General features: G+C 43.5%; 1 protein-coding gene across 1 annotated transcript in view; it reads left to right on the plus strand.

Moving 5' to 3' along the window:
• The window catches only part of ADGRV1 (adhesion G protein-coupled receptor V1), a 2034994-nt gene that overhangs the window by 282472 nt on the left and 1726610 nt on the right, over positions 1 to 25912 (plus strand). Inside the window, exons 12-13 of the mRNA XM_078677778.1 lie at positions 17857 to 17983; positions 18135 to 18320. Of these exons, the coding sequence (XP_078533904.1) occupies positions 17857 to 17983; positions 18135 to 18320 (313 nt within the window). The remainder of the gene's footprint in view (positions 1 to 17856; positions 17984 to 18134; positions 18321 to 25912) is intronic.

Consider the following 25912-nt stretch of genomic DNA (forward strand, 5'->3'; position numbering starts at 1 on the left):
ACACTCAAACAGAAATGTAATGCATGAATAGTTAAATTCAGGTTATGGATTTAAGCTGGCTTGCCTTGCTCACACTCGGAAGTATTGGTTACAAAATTAATTCGTTTTTTAAACCCAAACTATCCACCAGTTCTTTTTTTCCTCACATGTCTTTATTAACATTTTTGTTCTCAAAAGTACAAAAACATTGAATAACTATGATATATTAGTCCGAAAAGAGCATGTTACCATAAAGAAAATATGCAATGGGAATAAGAAAAACTATAAAGAATGACATAAACGATGGAGAAAAGAAAAAATAAGGAAAAGGAGGGAAATAAGGAACACTAAAGAACAAAAATTCGGATTCAATACCATAATCACTGTTTCAAACATTAACAAAGAGTGATTAATACAACAACAAATAAGTGCCTGACGGCAGAAATACATTCAATATTCTATGTATTTTATGTTTAATCCAGAGGCCAATTAAGTCCAGATACCTAATGTAGAATGGCAGCATTATCCCATAGCTACAAGCCTTGAGAAACAAATATAAAATGTCACGACCTTGGAATTCATGTAGCTCTTCAACATTTTCATGCTCATTCTCCGAAGTCTTGATATTATGTACAAAGTATGATTGGTGCTCTTTACTGTCAATAAAAAATCTGTATATTGAGATTAGTCAAATGTATATGTTCCAATTAAACCTAATTAGAAGACTATATTGCAAATTTTGCAGTTGATTAGAATTAGTTTTGGTTATGTTGTGTTTACTTTTGGACTGAAGAAATCAAAGAATGAGGGTCATTTCCTGGTCTCTGATAACAGCTGGTAACAACCTAGACTGAAGGAGGGGCAAATCATGGAAGAAACAGGCAATCGTAAATATTCAGACAAAATCACATCTCCACTCCATCCCCTTTCAAAAAAGCCCTGCTTGTATTATCCAGCTGTAGGATAAATATTGTTCACTGACAAAATAACGAGGTCCAAAATATCGACCTACAAAATTATCGAGACAAAAATATCTACTCCAAAAATATCCACAATCTATACTTAAAAAAGTAAGTACAGTAATATTGTTTTCAATATTATTGTTATATTAAGTATCATTTTTTAGATATAAATAAATTAAAATATTAAAAATTTAATAAGTTAAATACTAACTTTAATTTATTTAAAACTAAATATATTTAATGTATATTGTAACAAATATAACAAATGAACTTCCTTTAAAAAAGTAAAACACATATATATTTAACATATATCAAGATAAAAAAGTATCCTAAAACTAATAATTGTAAATTATATTATAATTTAAAAAATATTATATAATATAATATATATATATATATTCACTGAAAAAACCATAGGTTATAGACCATATATAGTTAGGAATTAGCATTTAAAAAACCTTTTTTTACTCACACAAAACCATTGAAATTCCATATATAGTTAGTAGTACTAACTATATATCGCGCACCCGCAATCCACTGCTGATCATGTCACATATTACATCATTCATGGCATGGTCAGTGACATCACTGATGACATCACTGATGACATCTCAAATGACATCACTGATGACATCACTGATGACATCTCAAATGACATCACTGATGACATCACTGATGACATCTCAAATGACATCACTGATGACATCACTGATGACATCTCATTTGACATTACTGATCACATCACTGATGACATCATTCATGTGATAATACGATGAACCTCTTCAGACTCTAATATAACCTTAGATACACTCAGTGTAAACACAGACTCACAGATTGTCACTCATCCATGAAGTTACACACACACCTAGTCAGTCATGCAAACAATCAATCACACCTCCATTTCCTTAACTATACAGTTAAACACACCTTACTTATTCAAACATATACTAAAACATATTTACTCACTTATACAATCCTGGATACAAGTTCACAATGATCCATACAGCCACTCACACATTCACTGGCTCTTATGCACAGTTATTTATATATGTCAACTCTCACATGTACTGTATTTTACATATGTACTTACTTTGACATGTAGCACTGAGATATCTATTCACTCACCAATACAGTCATGCACACAGTCAACCGCCCATACAGCTGTTTCCACATGCACTTTTGAACCCATACATCTATGCAGAGAGTCATACACCTCCCAGCCACCCATACACACTCTCAGTCTCCCATACAAATACTTGGGCAACCAATCAATAACCCATATAGTTAATCATATAGCTACTGATCAACACATGCAGCAGTTTACAGAACAACAGACATAATGATGCACAAATTAAGACAGTTTAGTCACTAACCCATGCACTCAGTGAGACACATTTAATCACTCACTCATACAGTCAGTCATGCACCTACTAAATCCTTTGTTCAGACACTTCTACATCCACTCATTCTTCAATATGTAAGACATATTTTAACTTTACAGAAACATACAGTCACTGGATGTTGTCATCAGTGATGTCATTTGAGATGTCATCAGTGATGTCATCAGTGATGTCATTTGAGATGTCATCAGTGATGTCATCAGTGATGTCACTGACCATGTCATGAATGATGTAATATGTGACATGATCAGCAGTGGATTGCGGGTGCGCGATATATAGTTAGTACAACTAACTATATATGGAATTTCAATGGTTTTGTGTGAGTAAAGTAAGGTTTTTTAAATGCTAATTCCTAACTATATATGGTTTATAACCTATGGTTTTTTCAGTGAATTTTCAAGGTTTTGTAAATGCTAATTCCTAACTATATATGGTCTATAACCTATGGTTTTTTCAGTAAATATATATATATATATATATATATATATATATATATATATATTATATATATATAACATTTCTATGGCAAAATGAAACCCCTTACTTTGTTCCTTTTCAAATTAAATGTATTAAGTGTTACCACTTTATTCCAATCAAGATGACTTCAGGTGTGCCATACTTTTGTCATAAGTAAGACTGTTAGCGTTCTAGTTGTTCTTTAAAACACTCTGGGACATTCTGTCACTGGGCTATAGTTGGGCTACATCTGGCTGATATTTGGGCTACATTTGTTTTTTTTTGTCTCTGGCGGCCATCTTTGGGCTACATTGGGCTTCATTGGGCTTCATTGGGCTACATTGGGCTACATTTGGGCTCCAACATATATATAGCCCAATGTAGCCCAATATATATTTTTCAAAGTTAATTTTCGTAAAAACCACTGGAGCATATATCTTGAGACATAGCAAAGGCACATCGGGCTACCAGTCCCTACAATTTTGCCAAGTTTCGTGGAAATCCATTCAGCCGATCGAGCTAAAAGTGAGTCCAACCGCCCTATGGAAAACTCAATGTTAAAAACACGTTTTGGGACCCCCCTTTTTTCTCGGCCCCCGCTTGACGAAACCCCCCCACATTTTCAGGGGCTGCTCAGAAACAAAATGTTCCATTTTCCAGAAAATTTCAGCCAATTCCGTCCTCAAACGCCAAAGTTATTCAACATAGAATTTTCAAAAACCCCATAGGAAAAAAATCCTAACTATATATACCTACTGGCGACCGCCAGTAGGTAATATATATATATATATATATATATATATATATATATATATATATATATATATATATGCCGCCCAGGGTGAAGCAGAGTCTCCTCACCACCGCCCTTTATGTCCCCAAACCTCGAGGCGGGCCACGGCCAATCCAATACCTTGGAGACATCACAAATTGCCGAAGCATGCATTGGCGTCGCTGCCCCAGCCAAGGCTGAAGCGGTGCGGGGACATAAGGAAGCGCTTTGTAGCAGTATCACAAGCAGGAAGATTGGGCATCTGACAACATTCCAACCCTGTGAACCGCCCGATTAATTGCTGTTTCAGCTCTTCCACACAGCACTTACCTGGCAGCAGAACACTTCATTCTGGGTGTTGCAGTCCACGACTACTTCAGAAACTGCAGCAGGTGTGAGAACATCGTGTAGATCGGAGCCTAAATCACTGGATTACAAAAGGCTGCAGGACTGTGATGGTATTTTGAAGGAAGCCTCCTGAAGTCTTGGACGCTGAGGAAGGCATTTCATGCCGAAATGCATTTGCCATGATATTTTAATAAAGTTGCTTCCAGACCGTCCCCCGTTGTGGCCTCTGCTTCTTCGAGAGGAGGAGGGTGTGTTCATATATATATATATACATATATACACATACATATATATATATATAAATATATATATATATATTTATATCTATATACATACATATATATATATATATATACAGACCAGATTCCTATCAGAAGGATTTGATGCGCACTCAGATAGAGGGTAAAACTCGCCAAAGTTTTATTTTTCAGAAGTCGCTACGCGTTTCGAGACCCACCGGTCTCTTGATCACACGATAATTGCTTTGTCTCCCAAAACGTGCATACATAAAGTTTCAAAGTGACTGCGTGAGTAAACACAAAGAAAAGACAATCAATACCACATGCTGCAAGCTTGAAACCATAGCGGCCATTTTGTAATGGAGTATATAATGCATACTTTCCTGGTCATAGTGATATATGTCTAAATGTTACATACATTGAAAACGTAGACTGTCATGTCAGAAATTAAAAAATGACCAATGTCTATATTGCATGCATACCGACCCAGCCGTGTAAATGCTGCTAAATAACATCATCTTCAAGCCCACTGTTGAGCGTGATATTGTAATAGACAAATCATAGAATTTGTATACATGAGTCGACCTCAATGACAAGTGTCTAAATTATTTTCTGATTATGCTATGCAGCAGACTTCCATTATTCTAATAATATGGATCATTTTAGATCCCTCATTTGCGCAAAAAAATGGCACTATAGAAAGCTCAGTCGTGAGTGCTTTGACTCCCTTTTCCCATTAAGAAAAAGGTGAACGAACCCATGTTTTCTGTATTCGGACAAGTGCCCCTAATACATTTATGAAATTAAATTCAACTTCAATTGCATCTCTAATGAACAGAAACGTATTGTCTATATTCGGACTAGTGCCTTAAGTACATATATAACAAAAATTATAATACCGCTGGTTTGTACACTGCTATATATATCGGTCAGTGGTATCCAATGTCTCTTCTGTATTTCATATCCAGTAAAGATATACACCCAATAAATTTACCTTAGTGCAGATAATGTGATGATTTTAGTGATTTGTAACATAGTTTGTGAAATATATTCTCTCCAATAGACATTACTGTGTCATAAGGCCAGAGAATTATTGAAAAAGTGAAACAGAATTAATCCCTTTACTACATGTCCTTCCTGTACCTTACAGCAGGTTTAGTCATGTGAAGAAAAAGGGTAGGAGGCCGTGCATCTTTATAAAAGTGAGTTGTGAAAAGGCCCCTTCCTTTTCCTCCTGAAATTTAAACAGAACGAAAAGAAATAATTAAAATGCTGTTAAAACATATATACATCTTAAATCATCAAATTTCTTGTAAAACAGACTTTTTTTCTCTAACAACATGGACTAGAAATTCATCAGGTATCGTATAAATGTGATGCTAGCTCTTCATCAAGGTTATGTCCCCCGGGATATCTCGTCTCGAGCTGCATTATCCAGCTTGATTCTCTTTTTCGCAAGGCCATGAGACGATTGCCCCCTCTACCACTTGTGTGTACCTGTTCCAGTGCAAAGTATTTCAATAAAGCATTGTTAGACTGGTGATGTGTCTGGAAATGGCGTGCAATGGGATAGTTCTTATCAATATTAGTGATTGCCCGCAAATGTTCTTGCACCCGTTTTTTTGCCATACAGATGGTACTACCCACATACTTGAGTTTACAGGGGCACTCTAGGACATATACCACGTAGTTGCTGCTGCAGGTGAGGAACTGTTTTATACTATGTTTTTTGTTGTTAACACCTGGTATCTCAACTTCTTTCACCATGGTACTGGTTATGCATGCTCGACAGTGCCCACAAGGATAGAAGCCTTTAAGATTGTGTGGACTTGCACTGTTTTCTGGGGCTAATATCCCCTTTCACCAGGATGTCCCTCAGGCTTTTACCTTTTCTGTAAGTGACTGATGGTCGATCACCAACTTTGGCACCAATGACATTATCACTTTTTAAAATATTCCAATTGGCCAACAATACTTTATTTACCTTTCTAGAATCTTCAGTGAAAGTTGTGATAAGCCTTGTGGTGGGTTCTGTCTCTGTCTCTGGAATTTTGGGTTCTAAGGTACTCTCCCTAGTTCTTTGACTGACTTTGGTGACTGCCTTGTTTAGAACCCATTCTGGGTAGCCTCTCTCACGAAATCTCTTGAGCATCGTGTTTTTTTCCAGCTCATAGAGGTTTTCTTCGCTACAGTTGCGTTTGGCTCGTAGGAGTTCCCCGTAGGGGATACTCCATTTGAGACTCTCGGGGTGGGCGCTCTGGGCATGTAGTAGGCTGTTGCCTGCTGTATCTTTCCTGTACAATTGGGTTACTAAACGGCCGTCTTGTACTGTGACCTTCGTGTCCAGAAACTCAATGCTGTGAGTACTGGTGTTCAGGGTAAGTTTAATGTTGTATGGGTTACTGTTTAGTTTCATGACAAAATTCTGAGCCTCTTCTTCGGACCCGTCCCACACAATGAAAAGATCATCTATGTACCGGACCCAGGTCCTGACTTTCCTGAATTCTTCTGTAAGTGATTGATCTTTGCGGAGCTCCTCCTCCCACTTGCCTAGGAAAAGGTTCGCCAGGCTCGGCGCAAAGCTCGAACCCATGGCGGTCCCGCGTACCTGTCTGAAAAGATCCCCATTGAACATAAAAATTTTGTTTTTCAAACATAGTCTGAGCATCTCCATGATCATGTTGGTATGATCAAGGTACGCTAAATCTCTTGCTTGCATGAAATGTAGGCACGCTTTTATGCCTTGTTCATGATCAATTATAGTGTAGAGTGAGCTCACATCCATTGTCATGAGTGTGAGCCCTTCCTCCCACTCAATTGCAGAGATTTTGTTAAAAAAATCCTTAGTGTCCTCAATATGTGATGGCAGTGCGTTGACATAACCACGTAAAAAATGATCAATATATTTTGAGATATTTTCATTCACACTGCCTATTGAGGACACTATGGGTCTTCCTGGTGGTCTTCTGGGGTCTTTATGGACCTTTGGAAGAAGGTATAGGATAGGTAGCTTCGGATAGTCTTTTTTCAAAAAGCAGTATTCATGCCATGTAATAAGTCCCTCATTCTGCCATTTCTCAAGATTTTCCCAAGTACTGGTGATACATTGGTTGTATTCAGCTGTGCTGCTTTTGCAATAATAGTTGGCATCATTCAATTGTTTCTGAGCTTCAACAATATACATTTCCCGCCCCCAGAGTACTATGTTGCCTCCCTTATCCGAGGGCCTGATGACAATGGTATCATCTTTAGCTAGTGATAAGATGAAATCTCTTTGTGATTTGGTTAGATTGAAATTATGTTTACTACTATTTGCACTCTTATGTTTCTGTTTTATCAGTTCTTTGGTCACAACCTCATGAAAAGTATCTATGCCATCATGGGGCATGATCGGATAAAACACAGATTTAGGTTTAAAGTTTGTATGTGCTGCCCTGTCAGTTCTAAGTACATCTGGGGTGTGTAATTCTGGGGTATTATTATTATTATTATTCTGAGTTTTGTATAGCGCCTGGTTACCAAATAGGCATCCCATTGCCATCATCTTCAGGTATTTCTCCTAACTCAAAAACAGTGTGTAACATCTCATTATCCCCCACAGTAAGTTGTATTGAATCAGATTGGTCATTTTCCATATATGGTGGTTTTCTGTTGAACATTGTATGCCACTTTTTGAGTTTCAATTTTCTTATGAATTTAAAAATGTCAACACGAGTGTTGGAATAATTAAACAATTCTGTCGGACAGAATTTGAGGCCCAAGCATAACGTACTTTTCTCTGAGTCATTTAAATGTTTATCAGATAAATTGATAATTGTTCTATTTACCATATTGGTATCCATCATTGTTTTCCCTTTTTGTAGCCACCACGCACGTTTCCCACGGGCTTTTTGTTTGTTGTTTCTTTGCTTTGCTTTGAGGCGTCTCTTCTTGGAGCGCCCCTGCCTCTTGGTCTTCCTCTTGCTCGTCCTCGTTCCTGTGTTCTCTGTGGTGTGCTGTCTCTGCTTTGTATCTGTTTTTTTTTCCGCCGGGACCTGAGGACCCTGAACTCGTCTAAAAAAGTCGCCTGCTTTTTAGTGACCACTACATCCGACATTGTGCTTGTTGTTTGGATGGACCCCTCTGTATCCGAATCTGTGGCTGATGTGAGTTCTGGGTGATCGTCTCCACTTTCTACAGTTTTTACTTCATCACTTTTGTCTTCTTGTTGTTTGTACAAATGATCATATTAGGGACTGTAAGTGAGAATCCTCCCACTCTCATAATCTCCACAGTCCCTGTGTAGCTTTCTCTGTTTTCTATATTTTATGTCATCTTCATATCTTTTCAATTTGTTTTTTAATTCTTCCCGAAATTTTGTAATCCTTTCACCTTCCTCGCTCTTTTTCCACTCTTCCTCTATTTCTTTCAATTCCAAGAGTATTTTTTCACGGTCCTCCCACGCATATTTTATTAAAATGCTCAACATGTTTCTTGAGCTGTTTGCTGAGTTAGTCGCCCAATCTTGTAGCATTTGTGGGTTCATTGCTTCGTGTGAGGGGGTGATGTAGATTCGCAGACCTCGTGGAACCATTTCCTTGTCCACGTAGTCCTGTAGTGAAATGGCTTCCCACCATTTAGATGCTTCTTGTTTCTTAAGTTTTTCATATCGTTTGAATGACGCCGTCATAGTGTCACTTTCTGGTTGTTCTAACATAACTGTTGCTCCTGTTGTTTTGCCTGGTGCTCTAGCAAATAATGCTAAAGCCTCCTTCCGCCTAGCGCCCTCTTCTTCCATGTTGTTATTGTGTATTCTTCGTCTGTGGTAAATGGTCATGTTGTTGTTTTATTGCACGTACTGGCAGAGCTCTGAAAGCTGTTACCGCAAGCACCTTGCTTACGGTGCAGCGAGTGTCTTTTAGTGGTGAGTTTACCCTCTATCCCCACTTAGAGTAATTGGTTCCTGATGCCACCTCGCTAATGTCCGTGGCGCTGGTTTGTGAAGTTAACTTTCGTCACTGGAAAGTTGCAAGCTACTCTTTTCTTCATGTGGGGCGATCCCCCGTTATAAAGGTAAAGGTATAGGGACATCCTGGTGAAAGGGGATATTAGCCCCAGAAAACAGTGCAAGTCCACACAATCTTAAAGGCTTCTATCCTTGTGGGCACTGTCGAGCATGCATAACCAGTACCATGGTGAAAGAAGTTGAGATACCAGGTGTTAACAACAAAAAACATAGTATAAAACAGTTCCTCACCTGCAGCAGCAACTACGTGGTATATGTCCTAGAGTGCCCCTGTAAACTCAAGTATGTGGGTAGTACCATCTGTATGGCAAAAAAACGGGTGCAAGAACATTTGCGGGCAATCACTAATATTGATAAGAACTATCCCATTGCACGCCATTTCCAGACACATCACCAGTCTAACAATGCTTTATTGAAATACTTTGCACTGGAACAGGTACACAAAAGTGGTAGAGGGGGCAATCGTCTCATGGCCTTGCGAAAAAGAGAATCAAGCTGGATAATGCAGCTCGAGACGAGATATCCCGGGGGACATAACCTTGATGAAGAGCTAGCATCACATTTATACGATACCTGATGAATTTCTAGTCCATGTTGTTAGAGAAAAAAAGTCTGTTTTACAAGAAATTTGATGATTTAAGATGTATATATGTTTTAACAGCATTTTAATTATTTCTTTTCGTTCTGTTTAAATTTCAGGAGGAAAAGGAAGGGGCCTTTTCACAACTCACTTTTATAAAGATGCACGGCCTCCTACCCTTTTTCTTCACATGACTAAACCTGCTGTAAGGTACAGGAAGGACATGTAGTAAAGGGATTACTTCTGTTTCACTTTTTCAATAATTCTCTGGCCTTATGACACAGTAATGTCTATTGGAGAGAATATATTTCACAAACTATGTTACAAATCACTAAAATCATCACATTATCTGCACTAAGGTAAATTTATTGATGTGTATATCTTTACTGGATATGAAATACAGAAGAGACATTGGATACCACTGACCGATATATATAGCAGTGTACAAACCAGCGGTATTATAATTTTTGTTATATATGTACTTAAGGCACTAGTCCGAATATAGACAATACGTTTCTGTTCATTAGAGATGCAATTGAAGTTGAATTTAAGTTCATAAATGTATTAGGGGCACTTGTCCGAATACAGAAAACATGGGTTCGTTCACCTTTTTCTTAATGGGAAAAGGGAGTCAAAGCACTCACGACTGAGCTTTCTATAGTGCCATTTTTTTGCGCAAATGAGGGATCTAAAATGATCCATATTATTAGAATAATGGAAGTCTGCTGCATAGCATAATCAGAAAATAATTTAGACACTTGTCATTGAGATCGACTCATGTATACAAATTCTATGATTTGTCTATTACAATATCACGCTCAACAGTGGGCTTGAAGATGATGTTATTTAGCAGCATTTACACGGCTGGGTCGGTATGCATGCAATATAGACATTGGTCGTTTTTTAATTTCTGACATGACAGTCTACGTTTTCAATGTATGTAACATTTAGACATATATCACTTTGACTAGGAAAGTATGCATTATATACTCCATTACAAAATGGCCGCTATGGTTTCAAGCTTGCAGCATGTGGTTATGATTGTCTTTTCTTTGTGTTTACTCACGCAGTCACTTTGAAACTTTATGTATGCACGTTTTGGGAGACAAAGCAATTATCGTGTGATCAAGAGACCGGTGGGTCTCGAAACGCGTAGCGACTTCTGAAAAATAAAACTTTGGCGAGTTTTACCCTCTATCTGAGTGCGCATCAAATCCTTCTGATAGGAATCTGGTCTGTATACATAACGAACCGGCACAATGGATCCTGCCGGATTATGCGCCACCTGACACGAGAACCATTCAAGGAGGATCTTTTCTGTATCTGGATATATATATATATATATATATATTACATATATATATATATATATATATATATACATCCCTGCACCATGTGGTAGGCACCTCATGATGCAGGTATGTTGAGGGGGCATCATAGGTGCCCCCCCAGGGCAATATGTGGAGGGCCAGTGGGAATAGGGCCTTGCTTGGGGCACCCATTGTCGCTATATATATATATATATATATATATATATATATATATATATATATATATATATATATATATATATATATATATATATATATATATATATATATATATATATATATATATATATATATATATATACACCAACAACATAGAGGGCCTGATTTTGATGTTGGTCGGAAAGACACCAAACAATATCAACAGTTTCAATTCCGACCGCCAAATTTCAATCTAGGCAGTTGGAATTGAAACCGGCCAGCCATTCCTGCTGGCTTCTGATGGGCTGCAGAAGCCCGTCGGCCAGTCAGAACACGCATGTATTTCCTATACAACGGCGTTTCCGCCGTCTGGATTACGATGTCGGTTTACAGCAGGATTTCCATGTTGGGCTTTACGACATGGAAAGCCTATTGGAAAGCATCTTTGGGGTCCCTAGCAGGGCCCCCTTCTCTCTGCAACCTCCAGTTGGGGGTCGTGGGGGCACCTATGGTGCCCCCCTGTTAATCCTGGAACAGTGCGGCAGGCCGACTCAGCAATGTGGCAAGCGTAAGGTAAGTGTTTTTTTTTTTTTTAAATTTAATTTAACTTTTCCGTCGTATATTGACTTCCCTGACCCCAGCCCCGCACTCACCGCTCTTACCTGTGCCGGTCACTACTGGTAAAGTTGCACCTTTGTACACTTCTCTGCCTAAAGATATCTATATTGAGTATTTAAAGCACACTTCAGAAGGTGGCAGTAGTTTTGTGATTCAGACTCTTTATATCTAAACAATATCATACGATAAATTAAAAAACTAGAACAGCTCTATTTAAAAAAATATATACGTTGTCCCCCTAATGTATGTATAGAAGATGAGATCAGTTACAATAATGAGCAATACCAAAAAACTGAAGTTCCGGATCACACAGTGGCCCGTATTACGATGTTGGGCGGTTGCGGGAAAGTAGCCGCCCTACCAATGGTTGGTGGGTCCGCAATCCCAATTAGGATGCAACTGCACATAATTCGGTTGGAACCTACCATTTGTGCGGTGGGCTGAAAATGCCTGCAGCACAATCTCCCATAGACAAATGGAAGTTTGTAAACATCCCTGCACCATGTGGTAGGCACCTCATGGAGCAGGGATGTTGAGGGGGCATCATAGGTGCCCCCCAGGGCAATATGTGGAGGGCCAGTGGGAATAGGGCCTTGTTTGGGGCACCCATTGTCACTTTCCGACAGCCTATTCATGTCGGAAAGGCCAACATGGAATGGCTGTTGGAAAGTGACATTATAACCCCGACAGCGGAAACGCCGTACTTAAGCAATTATTCTGCGCTATCCAACTGACCAACGGGCTTCTTGAGCTCGTCAGAACCGTGCCGAATTCTCCTGCAGGTTTGAACTCCGACCGCCATCATCATAATACGGCAGTTGGACTTTAAACCTACCGTGTTGGGCGGAAAGCTTTATGTCCGGCATCGTAAACAGGCCCAAAGAGTTTACATGTATTGATGGGTTCTTTAAAGTACTATTGCAAAAAAGCTCATAGCAAAAATGAACAAAGCGCAAGAGATGCGACGGACAGAAAGCTTAATTCTAAATGATTGATACAAAAAGGGGCCAAATGTTCTTGTCTCTCTTCCCTCGAAGTGGCACAGGCTATAAGCTCCAAAGGGTTGAGCCTTGAGAATACAGGGGCTTTCAAAGTTACCATTTACATTTGGTTGATAGCCCTGACAAGATCCTGTGAGGACAACCTCAGGCATCTGATCAGATGATAAGGCAGAAGCAGTTAGCTGAGGTTCTCGTGAGCATTGTTATGTGATTTCTTGAAACAGGCACAATAATTGGGAATCTGATCCTTTTCTTGACAGAAGCACAGTAAACTGTATTACTCTGAATGGAGAGTGATATAATCTATTGGTTTTGAGATTAGTTTGGCATACTTTTTGATCTCTTAGACGTTTGCTCTTCATTTTTTTTTAGAGGTTTAGGTAGACAGTGAGGGCATGAGCAATGGAACGATGGGCCACAGCAAGGGCAGATTCCCAGATAAGTGAAAAAGGGTAAAGAACACATTATTTGTAACATTGTTGGTTGGCCTACAGAAAACATGCTCTAAGTCAATGAAGGCCACACGATTCTGACAGTGCTTTAGGGAGTCATGGTCCGGGGCAACTGTGCCTTTGGGACAGTCAAATGGGAAACCAGGGGATCTACAGAAAATAAGACCAGTCTTTCAGTTTCCATCTATCACTGCACATGATACGAACCTGAATGTTGTCTGCACAAGGTGATAATCAGTGTTCTGGCTGGGGAAGATTGGTATAAACAGTTCTAAATATGCATTGGAGAGGATCTGTAAGAGTGATGAGCCTCTCTACTCTAGAGCTTTTTAGAAAAAAGGACCTTCTTTTCCTGTTACACAATAAGGTGCTACAATTCAAAAGACATGAGCATCTATTATCAATATTTTCCTATGGAGGACTTAAAATAGGGTTTGTGCTACTCCGCCAAAGTTTGCATGTTACACCAAGATTCAAAGGGTCTGCCAACAGTTCCGGACAGGCCTTTTTATTCCATCAGGTATTTTCCTGGTGAGTTGGAGCCTTCGGAGACTGGCTTTGAAAGTTCAGGGCCACTCCTAGTGCCTCTGTGTCTTTTCCCAACTCCCTTAATTACAGCAGGCACTGGAGGCTTCAAGAGCGATAGAAAGAGATGAAAGGAGGGAGAAGGTAGAGATAAAACAATCAGAGAGAGAGAATAAAGAGATGTGAGAAGGAGGATAAGTGAATGGATGGATGGAAAGAAATAGATTGTATGAGGAGACGAATGGAGGGGGGTAGTGTGAACATTTTTGCCATGGCTGCTTTTCAATCAATCAATCAATCATGCCATTTGTATAGCGCACTACTCACCCGGGAGGGTCTCAAGGCGCTTGGGGGGAGGGGTATGCTACTGCTCGAACAGCCAGGTCTTGAGTTGTTTCCTGAAGGCGAGATGGTCCTGGGTCAGCCGAAGGTGGATGGGGAGGGAGTTCCAAGTCTTGTCAGCCAGGTAAGAGAAGGATCTACCTCCGGCGGTGGCTCTTCGGATGCGTGGTACGGCTGCGAGGGCGAGGCTGGTGGACCGTAGCTGGCGGGTGGGCGTGTAGAAGGTCAGGCGGTCGTTGAGGTACTTGGGGCCCAGGTCGTGGGGAGACTTGTGTGCGTGGGTGAGGAGCCGGAACGTGATCCTCTTGTCGACGGGGAGCCAGTGCAGGTTCCTCAGGTGGCTGGAGATGTGGCTGCGTCGGGGGACATCCAGGATGAGTCGGGCGGAGGCGTTCTGTATGCGCTGGAGTCTTTTCTGTAGCTTGCCTGTGGTTCCGGCGTAGAGGGCGTTTCCGTAGTCCAGTCAGCTGGTGACGAGTGCCTGGGTGACAGTCTTCCTGGTCTCGGTCGGGATCCAGCGGAAGATCTTGCGAAGCATACGCAGGGTGTTGAAGCACGATGAGGAGACGGCGTTGACTTGTCTGGTCATCGAGAGGGAGGGGTCCAGGATGAAGCCCAGGTTGCGTGCGTGGTCGGTTGGCTTGGGTGCGGTGCCCAGGGCTGGGGGCCACCAGGAGTCGTCCCAGGCGGAGGGCGAAGATCCCAGGATGAGGACTTCCGTCTTGTCCGAGTTCAGTTTCAGGCGGCTGTCCTTCATCCACTCGGCGACGTCTTTCATCCCTTCGTGTAGGCAGGTTCTGGCGGTGTCGGGGTCTCTGGTGAGGGAGAGGATCAGCTGGATGTTGTCGGCGTAAGAGATGATGTTGAGGTTGTGCTGGCGTGCGATGGCTGCGAGAGGTTTCATGTAGATGTTGAAGAGAGTGGGGCTGAGTGAGGATCCTTGCGGGACGCCGCAGATGACTTTGGTGGCCTCGGTGCGAAACGGGGGGAGGCGGACTCTCTGTGTTCTTACGGTTAGGAATGAGATGATCCACTCCAGTGCCTTCTCTTGGATACCGATCTTGCTGAGGCGCTGGACTAGGGTGCGGTGGCAGACCGTGTCGAACGCAGCGGAGAGGTCCAGGAGGATGAGGGCCACTGTTTCCTCCTTGTCGAGCAGGGTCCGGATGTCGTCGGTGGCTGCGATGAGGGCGGTCTCGGTGCTGTGGTTGGCTCTGAAGCCGGACTGCGAGGGGTCGAGGGATCCGTTCATCTCGAGGAAGGCGGTCAGCTGTCTGTTGACGATCTTCTCGATGACTTTAGCAGGAAAAGGGAGGAGCGAGATGGGGCGGAAGTTTTTGAGATCGGTGGGGTCCGCTGTAGGTTTCTTCAGGAGGGCGCTGATCTCGGCGTGCTTCCAGCTCTCCGGGAAAATGGCGGTGTTGAAGGAGGCGTTGATGATGTTCCGGAGTTGGGGTGCGATGGTGGAGTCGGCCTTGTTGAAGACGTGGTGTGGGCAGGGGTCGGTCGGTGATCCGGAGTGGATGGTGTTCATCGTGCGGGCTGTGTCTTCGGTGGTCACCGTGGTCCAGGTGCGAAGGGTGGCGGTGGGGGGCATTGGTTCGACGGTTGGGTGCGTGGGTGGGGCGCCGAAGCTGTTGTGGATGTCGGCGATCTTGCGGTGGAAGAACGAGGCGAGGGAGTCGCAGAGGTCTTGTGACGGAGTGATGTCGTTGGTGCCGGTGCTGGGGTTGGAGAACTCCTTGACGATAGTGAAGAGCTCTTTGCTGTCATGGGCGTTGTTGTCCAGTCGTTCCTTCAGGGATTTCTTCTTGGTGGTGCGGATGAGCTGGTGGTGCTTGCGGGTAGCGTGTTTGAGGGCGGTCATGTTGTCGGTGGTCCGGTCGAGGAGCCAGGCTTTCTCGAGGGTGCTGCAGTTCTTCTTGGAGTCCTTGAGGTCGTCGGTGAACCAGGATGCCTTCTTGCTTCTGGGTCTGCTGGGAGGGTTCTTTAGTGGCGCGAGGTCGTCGGCGCAGGTGGTCAGCCACTGTGTGAAGTTGCGGGCTGCTTCGTTGGGGTCCGTTGTGTTGGCGGGTGGGCTCTGGCTGAGGGAGGTGGTGAGCTGGTCTGCGGTGATCTTGCTCCAATTCCTGTGAGGTACCTGTTGCTGGTGGTGGTGGGTCGTGGATCTTTTGAAGCTGAAGTGGACGCAGCTGTGGTCGGTCCAGTGGAGTCCGGTGGCGTGGCTGAAGGTGATGTACTTGCTGGAAGAGAAGACGGGAGAAAGCGTGTGGCCGGCGTAGTGGGTGGGGGTGTTGACCAGTTGCTTGAGTCCGAGGTTGGCGAGGTTTTCCAGCAGGGCGGTGGTGTTGCGGTCCTTGTTGTTCTCCAGGTGGAAGTTGAGGTCCCCGAGGAGGATGTAGTCAGTGGAGGGGAGGGCGTGCGGGCTGATGAAGTCTTTTGGTTCCCCAGTTCTCAATTTGAGGACAAGTCTCTTCTTAACAGTCCCTTTCCAGCTGTTGCATTAGAGACAACACTACTCTCATCCATGCCGTAATGGACGAAAGAAAAGGAATGGCCGCAGAGGCTCACAATACCGAGGACTGGGTGTGGAACATCATTGTCCGAACTCTTTTTAATTTACATATTGTATCTTTAATATCAAATAGAGATAATGACTGAAAATCTACACCCACTGGGATGATAATTTTGATAAGTGTATTTAGGACACAATAGATGTGTGAAACAATATTTCTCTCTACAATATTTGGACAGACAACACATTGACTGCACGTGCAGAATGCCAGATATTGATACCAATTACCTGGAACTGCACACATGATTTAATCCCTGACTTCAATCAATCAGGGGTTTATATAGCGCGCTACTAACCCGTGAGGGTCTCAAGGAGCTGTATTTGTTCTCGCAATTTGCACGTCACATTGTATCCCATTTCAGAAAAGCTTTGTGGATCTCAATCATGAAATAACTATCGTCCACAAATTATTCATTGTCACAACATTTTGAGGTAATCAGCTATTTGTGTGCAGTATATCGAGACTGTATTTGTTTAACATGTGTAGGCGTAGCCAGAACTAAAATTGTTATAATGCTAGAATTCAATGTTTAACTCAAGATTTTAATTGCAGGAAATAATTTTCAGTAGTCCGAGTTATATGTAATTGAAGTGGCTGAATGCCTCCGTGTGAAGCCAATTAATGCCGTAGTCGAATAATGAAAGCTCAACCTTCAGGCCATCAGCATGGGCGTGCACCCATGGTGATACAAGTGCCATGGCCTCCTTTTCAGGCGATGCTTTCATGATGAAGAACAGATGTGTCCCAAAACTACGCCTGCTCAATAGGGCAAAACTCGCTTAGTCTGGCGATAGAAGCCAGCACAAGTCAATGGTACTGATTCTTAAATACTTCCTGTCACCCCCAGGGAGCAGCCACACATGCACACATTCTTCTACCTAGAACCGCACATTAAGGTCGGTTGTCCTTTCACATTCCAGCCAATAAAAGTTGCAAGGTTGAATACGCTTGTCGGTTGTAGTGATTTGCACGAATTTCGGACGTTGTGTGTAAGGCACAACGTTTACAATATTTAATGCACTGACTTGTGAGTTAAAATTTTGAGACTGCATGGAAAAATAATTATTTTCACTTTTTCAAAAACGTTTTCCGGCAAAATGATGACTGTATTGTGTACTTCTGTGATTTTTAGGGTTAGTGTGGAGAATCAGATTCTCAAATCAGGATTTACCAGCTGCGAGTTGATCATTTTGGGAAACGATGACCCGGGAGGAGTGTTTGAGTTCTCCCCTTCCTCCAGGGGCCCCTATATCATACAAGTAAGTAAGTCCGAGAGCGCAAGCGCCGGTATAGGCGTCGAGCGAGTCCTCGTGCCACCTCACCTGCCTGCTGTGCCGTGGTCTGAGCGAGTTCCCTTCACCACATGCATCCACTGAGTAAACTGTGCTTTACTTTCTTATGTTTTTTAAGGAGGGCGATTCTGTGGTCCTAAGAATTGGTCGGTCGAAAGGAATACTCGTCAGGCAGTTCCTGAGATATGTTATAGAGCCGAGAGACAGCAACGAATTCTACGGAAACACGGGAATTCTGGAGTTCAAACCCGGGGAGAAGGAGATTTTAATTACTCTGTTATCGAGGATCGATGGGATACCGGAGGTACTCTCTCTTCAATTAATGTTCCAATCTTGGTCAAAACGTGAACTTTATCCAAAACTAATGATTGTTGGAGGTTTATACATGATTTATTCTATTTGTTTAGACGTTTCTTAGAAAGCTTCGCAGGAGTAGCCTGTTTAACAATCATTTAGAAATGCAGTGGGTTTCTCCTTCACCAACCCTGTGTCGAAACATGGACAATGCAAAGACTTTTCTGTTGTAGTCTCTGGAGAAAGGTTTGGCTAAGCTGGATCACTTATACTTGTTCCTCCCCTCTCCGCACCATCTTGAATTTTAATACATTTTAAATGATCTATATTCATGCCTTGGCACCTTTATACCATAGCTGCTTGTTGATTTCCAGGAATTACCACCATCAAGCCATGGGCAGAAAAATACTAAGGTGGTCACTATCATGCCATGTATGCCCACAATATGTCATGATTCACCAGCATAATTTTGGGCGCCTGTATAATAGCAGTAGTACATGCCATGGATGCCCACAGTGGCCCTACCGTAAAGTCACGCAGAGTGGTATCCCCGTGTGGAATACTGCTCCACTTGACTAAGACTGACACCGTTTTCCCTTATCCAGTTTTGCTGGGTGCGGGAACGATTAACCTGATTTTACTGACCAGAAGTTCTGGCTGGAAGAATTGCTTGAAGCTTTGTCTGCAACAGCAACCACACCTCTTTTGCAGTCAGAACTCTTTCTATGACAAGTTGAGACAAGCAATGTCCTGTCTGCCAGAGCACTTTTTCCCTTTCCCTCTTCAACCATCCCTTACCCTCCAGCCCCAAACTGCACCCTGTTCACCACCCGCTCATAGTAGGCAGTAAGTCGGACTGCTAAATCCCATGAAATGGTGAATACTATCTGGAATTTTGCATGGTAATTCTGTGACCACACAATTATTTCCCCACTGAGGTGTATAATGATTAGAAGAAATATAGCAGGCAAAGTAGTTTCGATGTAGGCTTTATTCTGTAGACTTAAACCCCAGACAGCTAAGAAGAGCCCACACACCAGCCCGCTACCAGCTCCGTTCCCCAAGACCAACTCCCACACATTCCTTCCCCCGAGCTTACCCAAGCTCTAGAATCTCTCAAGCCAGGATGGCTCGAGCACACGCTCGAGCGCCAACACAACATATAACTCATATTTTCACAGTATTGGCGGGATGTCACCACTCGGCACTAGTATTCAGGATTTCCACCCCACCAATAACATAAAACTGTCATTGAGGCCTACTTGTTGATAATTAGCACCATTGTGCACTAGATGCCTCCAATATGGCCAGAATTACCAACATACTTTCAGAAATATCAATGCTCTATGGAAACCAATAATATACAAGAATTACCATTATTGTGACAGGGTGAATATTATGCCACGGATTTGCATCGTTTATTTTATATCCACAATATGCCTCAAATTACCAACATTGTGCAAGGGTCTATATTTTACCACAGATGTGTATAATACATTAGATGTCTTTAAAAAGCTACACCATTATGTCAGGGCAAGCATATTACGGTGGGTAAGAAATGATCATGATTCTATGGATGCCCACAACTTGGCAAGAATAAAATTTGTGCCAAGGCAAGCATTTATGCTGTTGGGTAGTATGACTGTCTGTAAACACATTGCTTACAGCTGTAGTAGCTTTATGATGCTGGTTGCATTGGACATGGTATAGTCAGTCATAATCAATAGCCAGATTTTAAATCTCCCTAATGTCTGGATGGTTTCTATCTATAGAAGGAGTTCCATGGTGTAACATCAGCAACCAAAGATGAAACTTCCTGTCAACGTGTTTTTGAAGGCCTAGACATTCACAGGCACATGTACCACCGTTTTAGTGGTCGCAAACGGGGATTCGGCCCGTTTGCGACCACTAAAATGTCTTTTGCCATGTAACAATCCAATTTTGCGAGTTGGTAACCTACTTCCGACTCGCAAAATAGGGTTTGAGTGTCACTATTAGGAAGGGGCGTGCCAAGGAAGTCCCTTCCTAATAGCGAGTCGCAGGAGGATGTACGGTTGTTTCCGACTTGAATGTTGTTGCAAAATAATCGCAGTTTACCGCCTACTTCAAATAGGTGGTAAGCCAGTCGCAAACAGGAAGGGGTCCCCAGGGGACCCTTTACTGTTTATGAATGGCAGTGAAAAATGTTCTTAAGAGCAGGCTGTTTTCCTTTAAGCAAAACGGCTGCATTAAAAAAAGTGCTTTATTTAAAAAGCAATCACAGAAATGGTGGTCTGCTCACCCCAGCAGGCCACCATCCCTGTGATTACAGGCCATTGCCAATGGATCACAAATTGCGAACTTCCTCATAAATATGAATGAGGTAGGTCATTTGAGACCCCATTGGGAATCGTTGAACGTGTCTGAGGCACATTAGAACATTTCATTTTGTGACTCTCAAATTACGAGCCGGTACAAATCGCAATTTGTGAGTCCAAAATAAAATGGTCGTACATGTGCCACTCAGTGAACAAGCAAATCATAACATGAGTCTAAATCGCCACTTCTAGACTTGTTATTTTTAAAGTGTGAGCCCTGACTGCGGAACAAGCCAACAAAGAACCAATCCTGGTACTTCATTCATAACTGCAAAACCAGATGCATCATGCACTTGGAGTGATAGAAAAGTATCAATTCATAAATTGATTTATATATTGGGGTTTCTATTGTGCTAAGCAGCAACATGCAGGCTGCTTCTGAGTGCCATGTGGGACATCGATAGGAGGAAAGTGTCCAGAGGTACAAGGAGATGCAGATTAGAGGATTTGAGTATTTAGGCACTCACACTGTGGCTTTCAATTCACTCTTTACTGCCTCTGACATGAGGATTAAGTGAACGATGTTTATTAATGAAAGCACATGGAAGGAACATATTGAGAATCATTCAAAGTGGGATGCTTAGTTGGAGCTATATGAATACGTGGCTGTGATTATGAGTGTGTAAGTATGATATTCTAAGTTTTAGTTATACATTTCGTTGTCTTGCAAGCTGTGCGTTCAGGTGCAACAAAAATGATGTTTACGACTTTTTTTTGAGGGGCCTGCTTACCTTATTTGATCAAGACTCTTGTGCCGTCATTGGGAGTGGCGTCTTAATTCAAAAGGGCTGGTAACACGAGTTAAAGCCCCATCCGAACTAGGAGACCCATAGGAACCCTTAGTCTTCAACCGGAGATTTTGTCTGATAAAAGCAGCCGAAATCTCCAGCTGAAAATCTTGCCCCAAATGGGCAATTCATTCTTGATAATTCCCTTTTTCTGAGTGGACTTTGAGGGTCTAACTCGTAGTGGGCTGGGATCTGTAATTCCGTGATAGGGAAAGTTCGGCTCATTTACCCAGCCACACATAATGAAGGCTTTGGACTTTTTTTAAAGTCACTAGTTAGTTTTCATTAGTTACTAGTGGAGTTATCAAGCAAAGAAAAATGATTTTTTTTTAAATCTCACGTCCTTAATATAAACCCCATCTGATCTGGATATCGACAACATATCTTTAACCACACACAAATAATGAGTTTGTGTAAAATAAACGTGTCTTTACAGAATTCTGCAATATGACCATCATTTTGTTGACATATAAAAGAGAAACGATTTAATAGGATTTTTTGTGTGATGTGGCATTGACGAGTGTTTCATCGCGCAAGAAAACACTGTCCACACCTCTTTGAGAGCAAGAAAGGCCACTTTATTTAAGACAGGTGTGTACATCAAACATCTTTCCAACACATTATTTAATAATTAATAAAATCCAAATCTTCCAGCTTGACTAAGCATCCCTACCTAGGAGTAACCCCCCCCCACCAAGTTAACCTAACCCAAACCAGAAACAACTAACTCTTGAAGAATACCCCCTCATTTCCTTTAACTGCCCTTTGAGGATGGACCAACCCGCTCCAGGCTGCCCACCCCCCACTAGAAACCGCCTACAAAAGAACAAGACACCTGCCCTAAAGTGGCAAGGCCAGAAGGCCATAGCAGTACCGAAAAAGACTGCAAAATGGGGAAAAAACCTAGAGAAAAAAGGGGAAGGGTGGGTGGGGCAAAAGAACCTTCCTCCCCAACCTCCCACTAGCGCGTTCCTTTCCCGCCTGCCCTGGACCTCTTATATAACTTTCCTCCTAATCAAGGAGAACACCACCTGTCCTGCGCCCAGTCGTCCTTGCGCGAACAAACCCAGGGAGAGACCGGCTCGCGCACGGCTCTCCCTGGGTCCCTCCTCGCGCAAGAAAACACTGTCCACACCTCTTTGAGAGCAAGAAAGGCCACTTTATTTAAGACAGGTGTGTACATCAAACATCTTTCCAACACATTATTTAATAATTAATAAAATCCAAATCTTCCAGCTTGACTAAGCATCCCTACCTAGGAGTAACCCCCCCCCACCAAGTTAACCTAACCCAAACCAGAAACAACTAACTCTTGAAGAATACCCCCTCATTTCCTTTAACTGCCCTTTGAGGATGGACCAACCCGCTCCAGGCTGCCCACCCCCCACTAGAAACCGCCACCCAGGAAAACCTTTAGAGTTTTCCTGCCCCACCCAAAGGAAAGGACAAAAAAGGGGGTGGGGGGGGGGGAACACCACAATTGCACATCCAGTGCTGTAGCTATTAAATCACGCAATTCCAAAAGATAAAAGAAAGACCCAATTGCGACAGGTGGACCCCAACCCCGCAAAAGAAATGTTTCTCAGAAATTTGCAAATGAGGGTGAGCCAACTAATAAATGCATAAGTCTGTACAAAACAGTTTCATCGAACAATTCAATATTTTGCCCGCGCCGTTTCCATGGCTGAAGAAGTCCTCGCCCCAGTCCATTGGAAGCATGGCCCAAACGCCGTCCAGATCACCATGGTGCACACCCAGGTTTATTTTTTTTTTGTTTTTTTTTAAAGACCTAGGAGAAAAACAAATGTTAGGAAAACAAAGACGAGTCATTGTCTTACATACTTTGCACCACATCTCGACCTGCATCTCCCAATTCAGCAAATCTGGGACCAGTCCCACCCCAACCTGTCATCCTCCGTCGCCGCCCCAATCCGAAAGGAATGAGCACCAAATTGAAAAGGATCCCGCCCCAGACCTAACAGCACCTTTCTCAGAACAGTCAACAACTGCGAAACAACAATCCGACTGCCATCAGCGGGACAGAGAATTACCCCCAGTGGAAAAAATGGGGGGACGCCCAGAAAGCCTCCCATTCCCCCACAGGACAACAAGAAATGACAACCGCTCCGCCCCAAGAAAAAACCCACGTACCCTTCCCAAATGAACTGTTTTAGACATTCGCAACCAGAGGCGAACCCTGCCTTGTGCCAGCACCACTCCACCTGTTAATCATACCCGCCCTGTTGAACAAACCCAACAACTCAGAAGCACGGGATGCCCCCAAAAATAACCACACAAAACCCAAACGAAACTTCCGGCACTCAAAAGCGTCAGAACAGCAGACAGCCAACTGGGCTAACAGCAGTTGAAGCAAATCAAAATTCACCGGCTGCCGCAGCCTCCGGGCACCGGCCTGCAAACTACCCAAACCTTTCAAAACCTGCATGACCAGCACCCCCCCCAGCAGGATCCCTCCCCCACCGAAGCTGCCCATAAAAAAGGGTGTCCCTGCCAGCTTACTCAAAATTGCCGTGAGGGAGAGGCCTCCGTCCACCAATGCAAAACAAAATGCAACAAAAACGCTCCTCAGACAAAAAAACCACCGATGCCAGACCGAAAAATTGTTCTCACCGAACTGCAATGATTCCCCCCAATCCTGGAAATAGCTCCGACGGGTGGTGTCAGCCCTGAATGCTCAACCAACTGTAAAACTCTCAATCCCCCAAGGCCCATACGTACTGCGGGATCGTTAACGGGTCTAGATCTGCCCCAGGAGCCAAACGTCGGAACTCCAACCACTTAGAGCGAGATAAAGCATCAGAAATGCAATGAGTGACCCCTTGAACATATCGAGTAGTGAATACAATATCCAGCTGCGAATACCACAACATGAAGGCACGCGACAGTGTCAACACACGCAAAAAACCCGTGCACTCTGCCTGTTAGCAAGGTCAACCATCGCCATATTGTCCACGCGGAACAACACAGATCGGGTCCGGAACTCTTCCCCCCAGCTGTACAGAGCCGCCAGCAAAAGGAACAGTCCTAAAAAAGCCATGCTGCGCCCGCCAATGAACAGGCCAGCCAGCCTCGCACCAACCCCGTCCCAAAAGATGCCGAAGCCGTGGGCTCCAGAATCGTCCGTGAAGAGCGACACCTGTCAGATAATGTCCTCGTCCGCAAAAACAAGGACACGCCGTTGAAAGCCTGCAAAAATGTGCAACCCGATACCCAAAGCTGCACGGACAGGTGCGGTAAGGCGCACGGAGCTCCAATTGCGTTCGCCCAACACCAACCCGATGAAAGCAGAGATTTCACGCACCGTGCCAGCAGGCAGCCTCGCAACCACAACCGTGGTATCGATTGCAATTCCCAAAAAAGGTCAACATGGTACATGTGCACGTGGTCTCATCGGGCCCAAACGGGGCACCCAGCTCCATGGTCATAGCCTGAAAAATCGCAAGGGCCAACCGACACCGCCCAGACCGTGCATCAATGAAAAGGAAAGCATCCAAACAATGACATACCAAAACATGGCCACTGATGAAAGTGAAAGCGCTATTGCAGAAAAAATACTGAAAGTCCCGAAGAGGGCACAGGACACCGAACAGCCCATCGGCAAAACCCTGTCAACATAGAAAACGTCCCCAAAGTGCATACCCAAGAGACCAAAAAATCCCACGGATGAATGGGCGGAAGGCGAAAACCAAGCGAATGTCACTGTCCGTCAGCAGCGCACCAGGGCCCACAGTGCAAACCAGCCTCAGGGCGTCAGCAACCGAAGCATAGGACACGCTATAAACTGCCTGGTCGATGAAATCATTGATAGAGGACCCTCCGGCCAGGACAAATGGTGTAGGAGCCGGAAATCCCCAGCCGCCTTTTTGGTGACAACACCCGGAGGGGAAAAAATATCAGATCCGGGAAAGGACAGCTAAGAAAAAGGACCAGCGATCCCACCCGCAGCAAGCTCAGACTCCAACATCCTCTGCACAACCTGGGGGCACTCTGCGGCGGACTTCTGATTATCAGACCACCGACCCAACCGAGGACCCTGGTACCCAATCCGGAAACCTACCAGGAAACCCCCAGGACAAAGTCTTGGCCACCTCCAAATCGGGGTATTCCTAGCCGTAGGAAACAAAATGCGAAGGCTGTCCTCTGCCCCCTGTACCCCTCCCTTGGTCCAATTGTCAATAGACTTCGGAACTCGCGGCCGCCAAGCCAATTCAAAATCTTCCTTAAACCCTGCCGTTGCCTGCCCAACACAATGCAGGAGCTCGAACACATCCACAAACTCACCATCCCAGATCCTGGATTCAGTTTTCTCCGATAAATGAGACCCCAAAGGCATCCCAGCACCAGAATAAGGCAATTCGCTTAGGAAGGATACTATCCCCCGCCACCTGCTTCGTAGGTGCCGCTGAGTCCCCTGTCCGCACAAGCCACTGGCGGAA

The sequence above is a fragment of the Lissotriton helveticus genome, chromosome 2_1 (assembly GCF_964261635.1).
Source record: "Lissotriton helveticus chromosome 2_1, aLisHel1.1, whole genome shotgun sequence".
Classification (NCBI taxonomy): domain Eukaryota; kingdom Metazoa; phylum Chordata; class Amphibia; order Caudata; family Salamandridae; genus Lissotriton; species Lissotriton helveticus.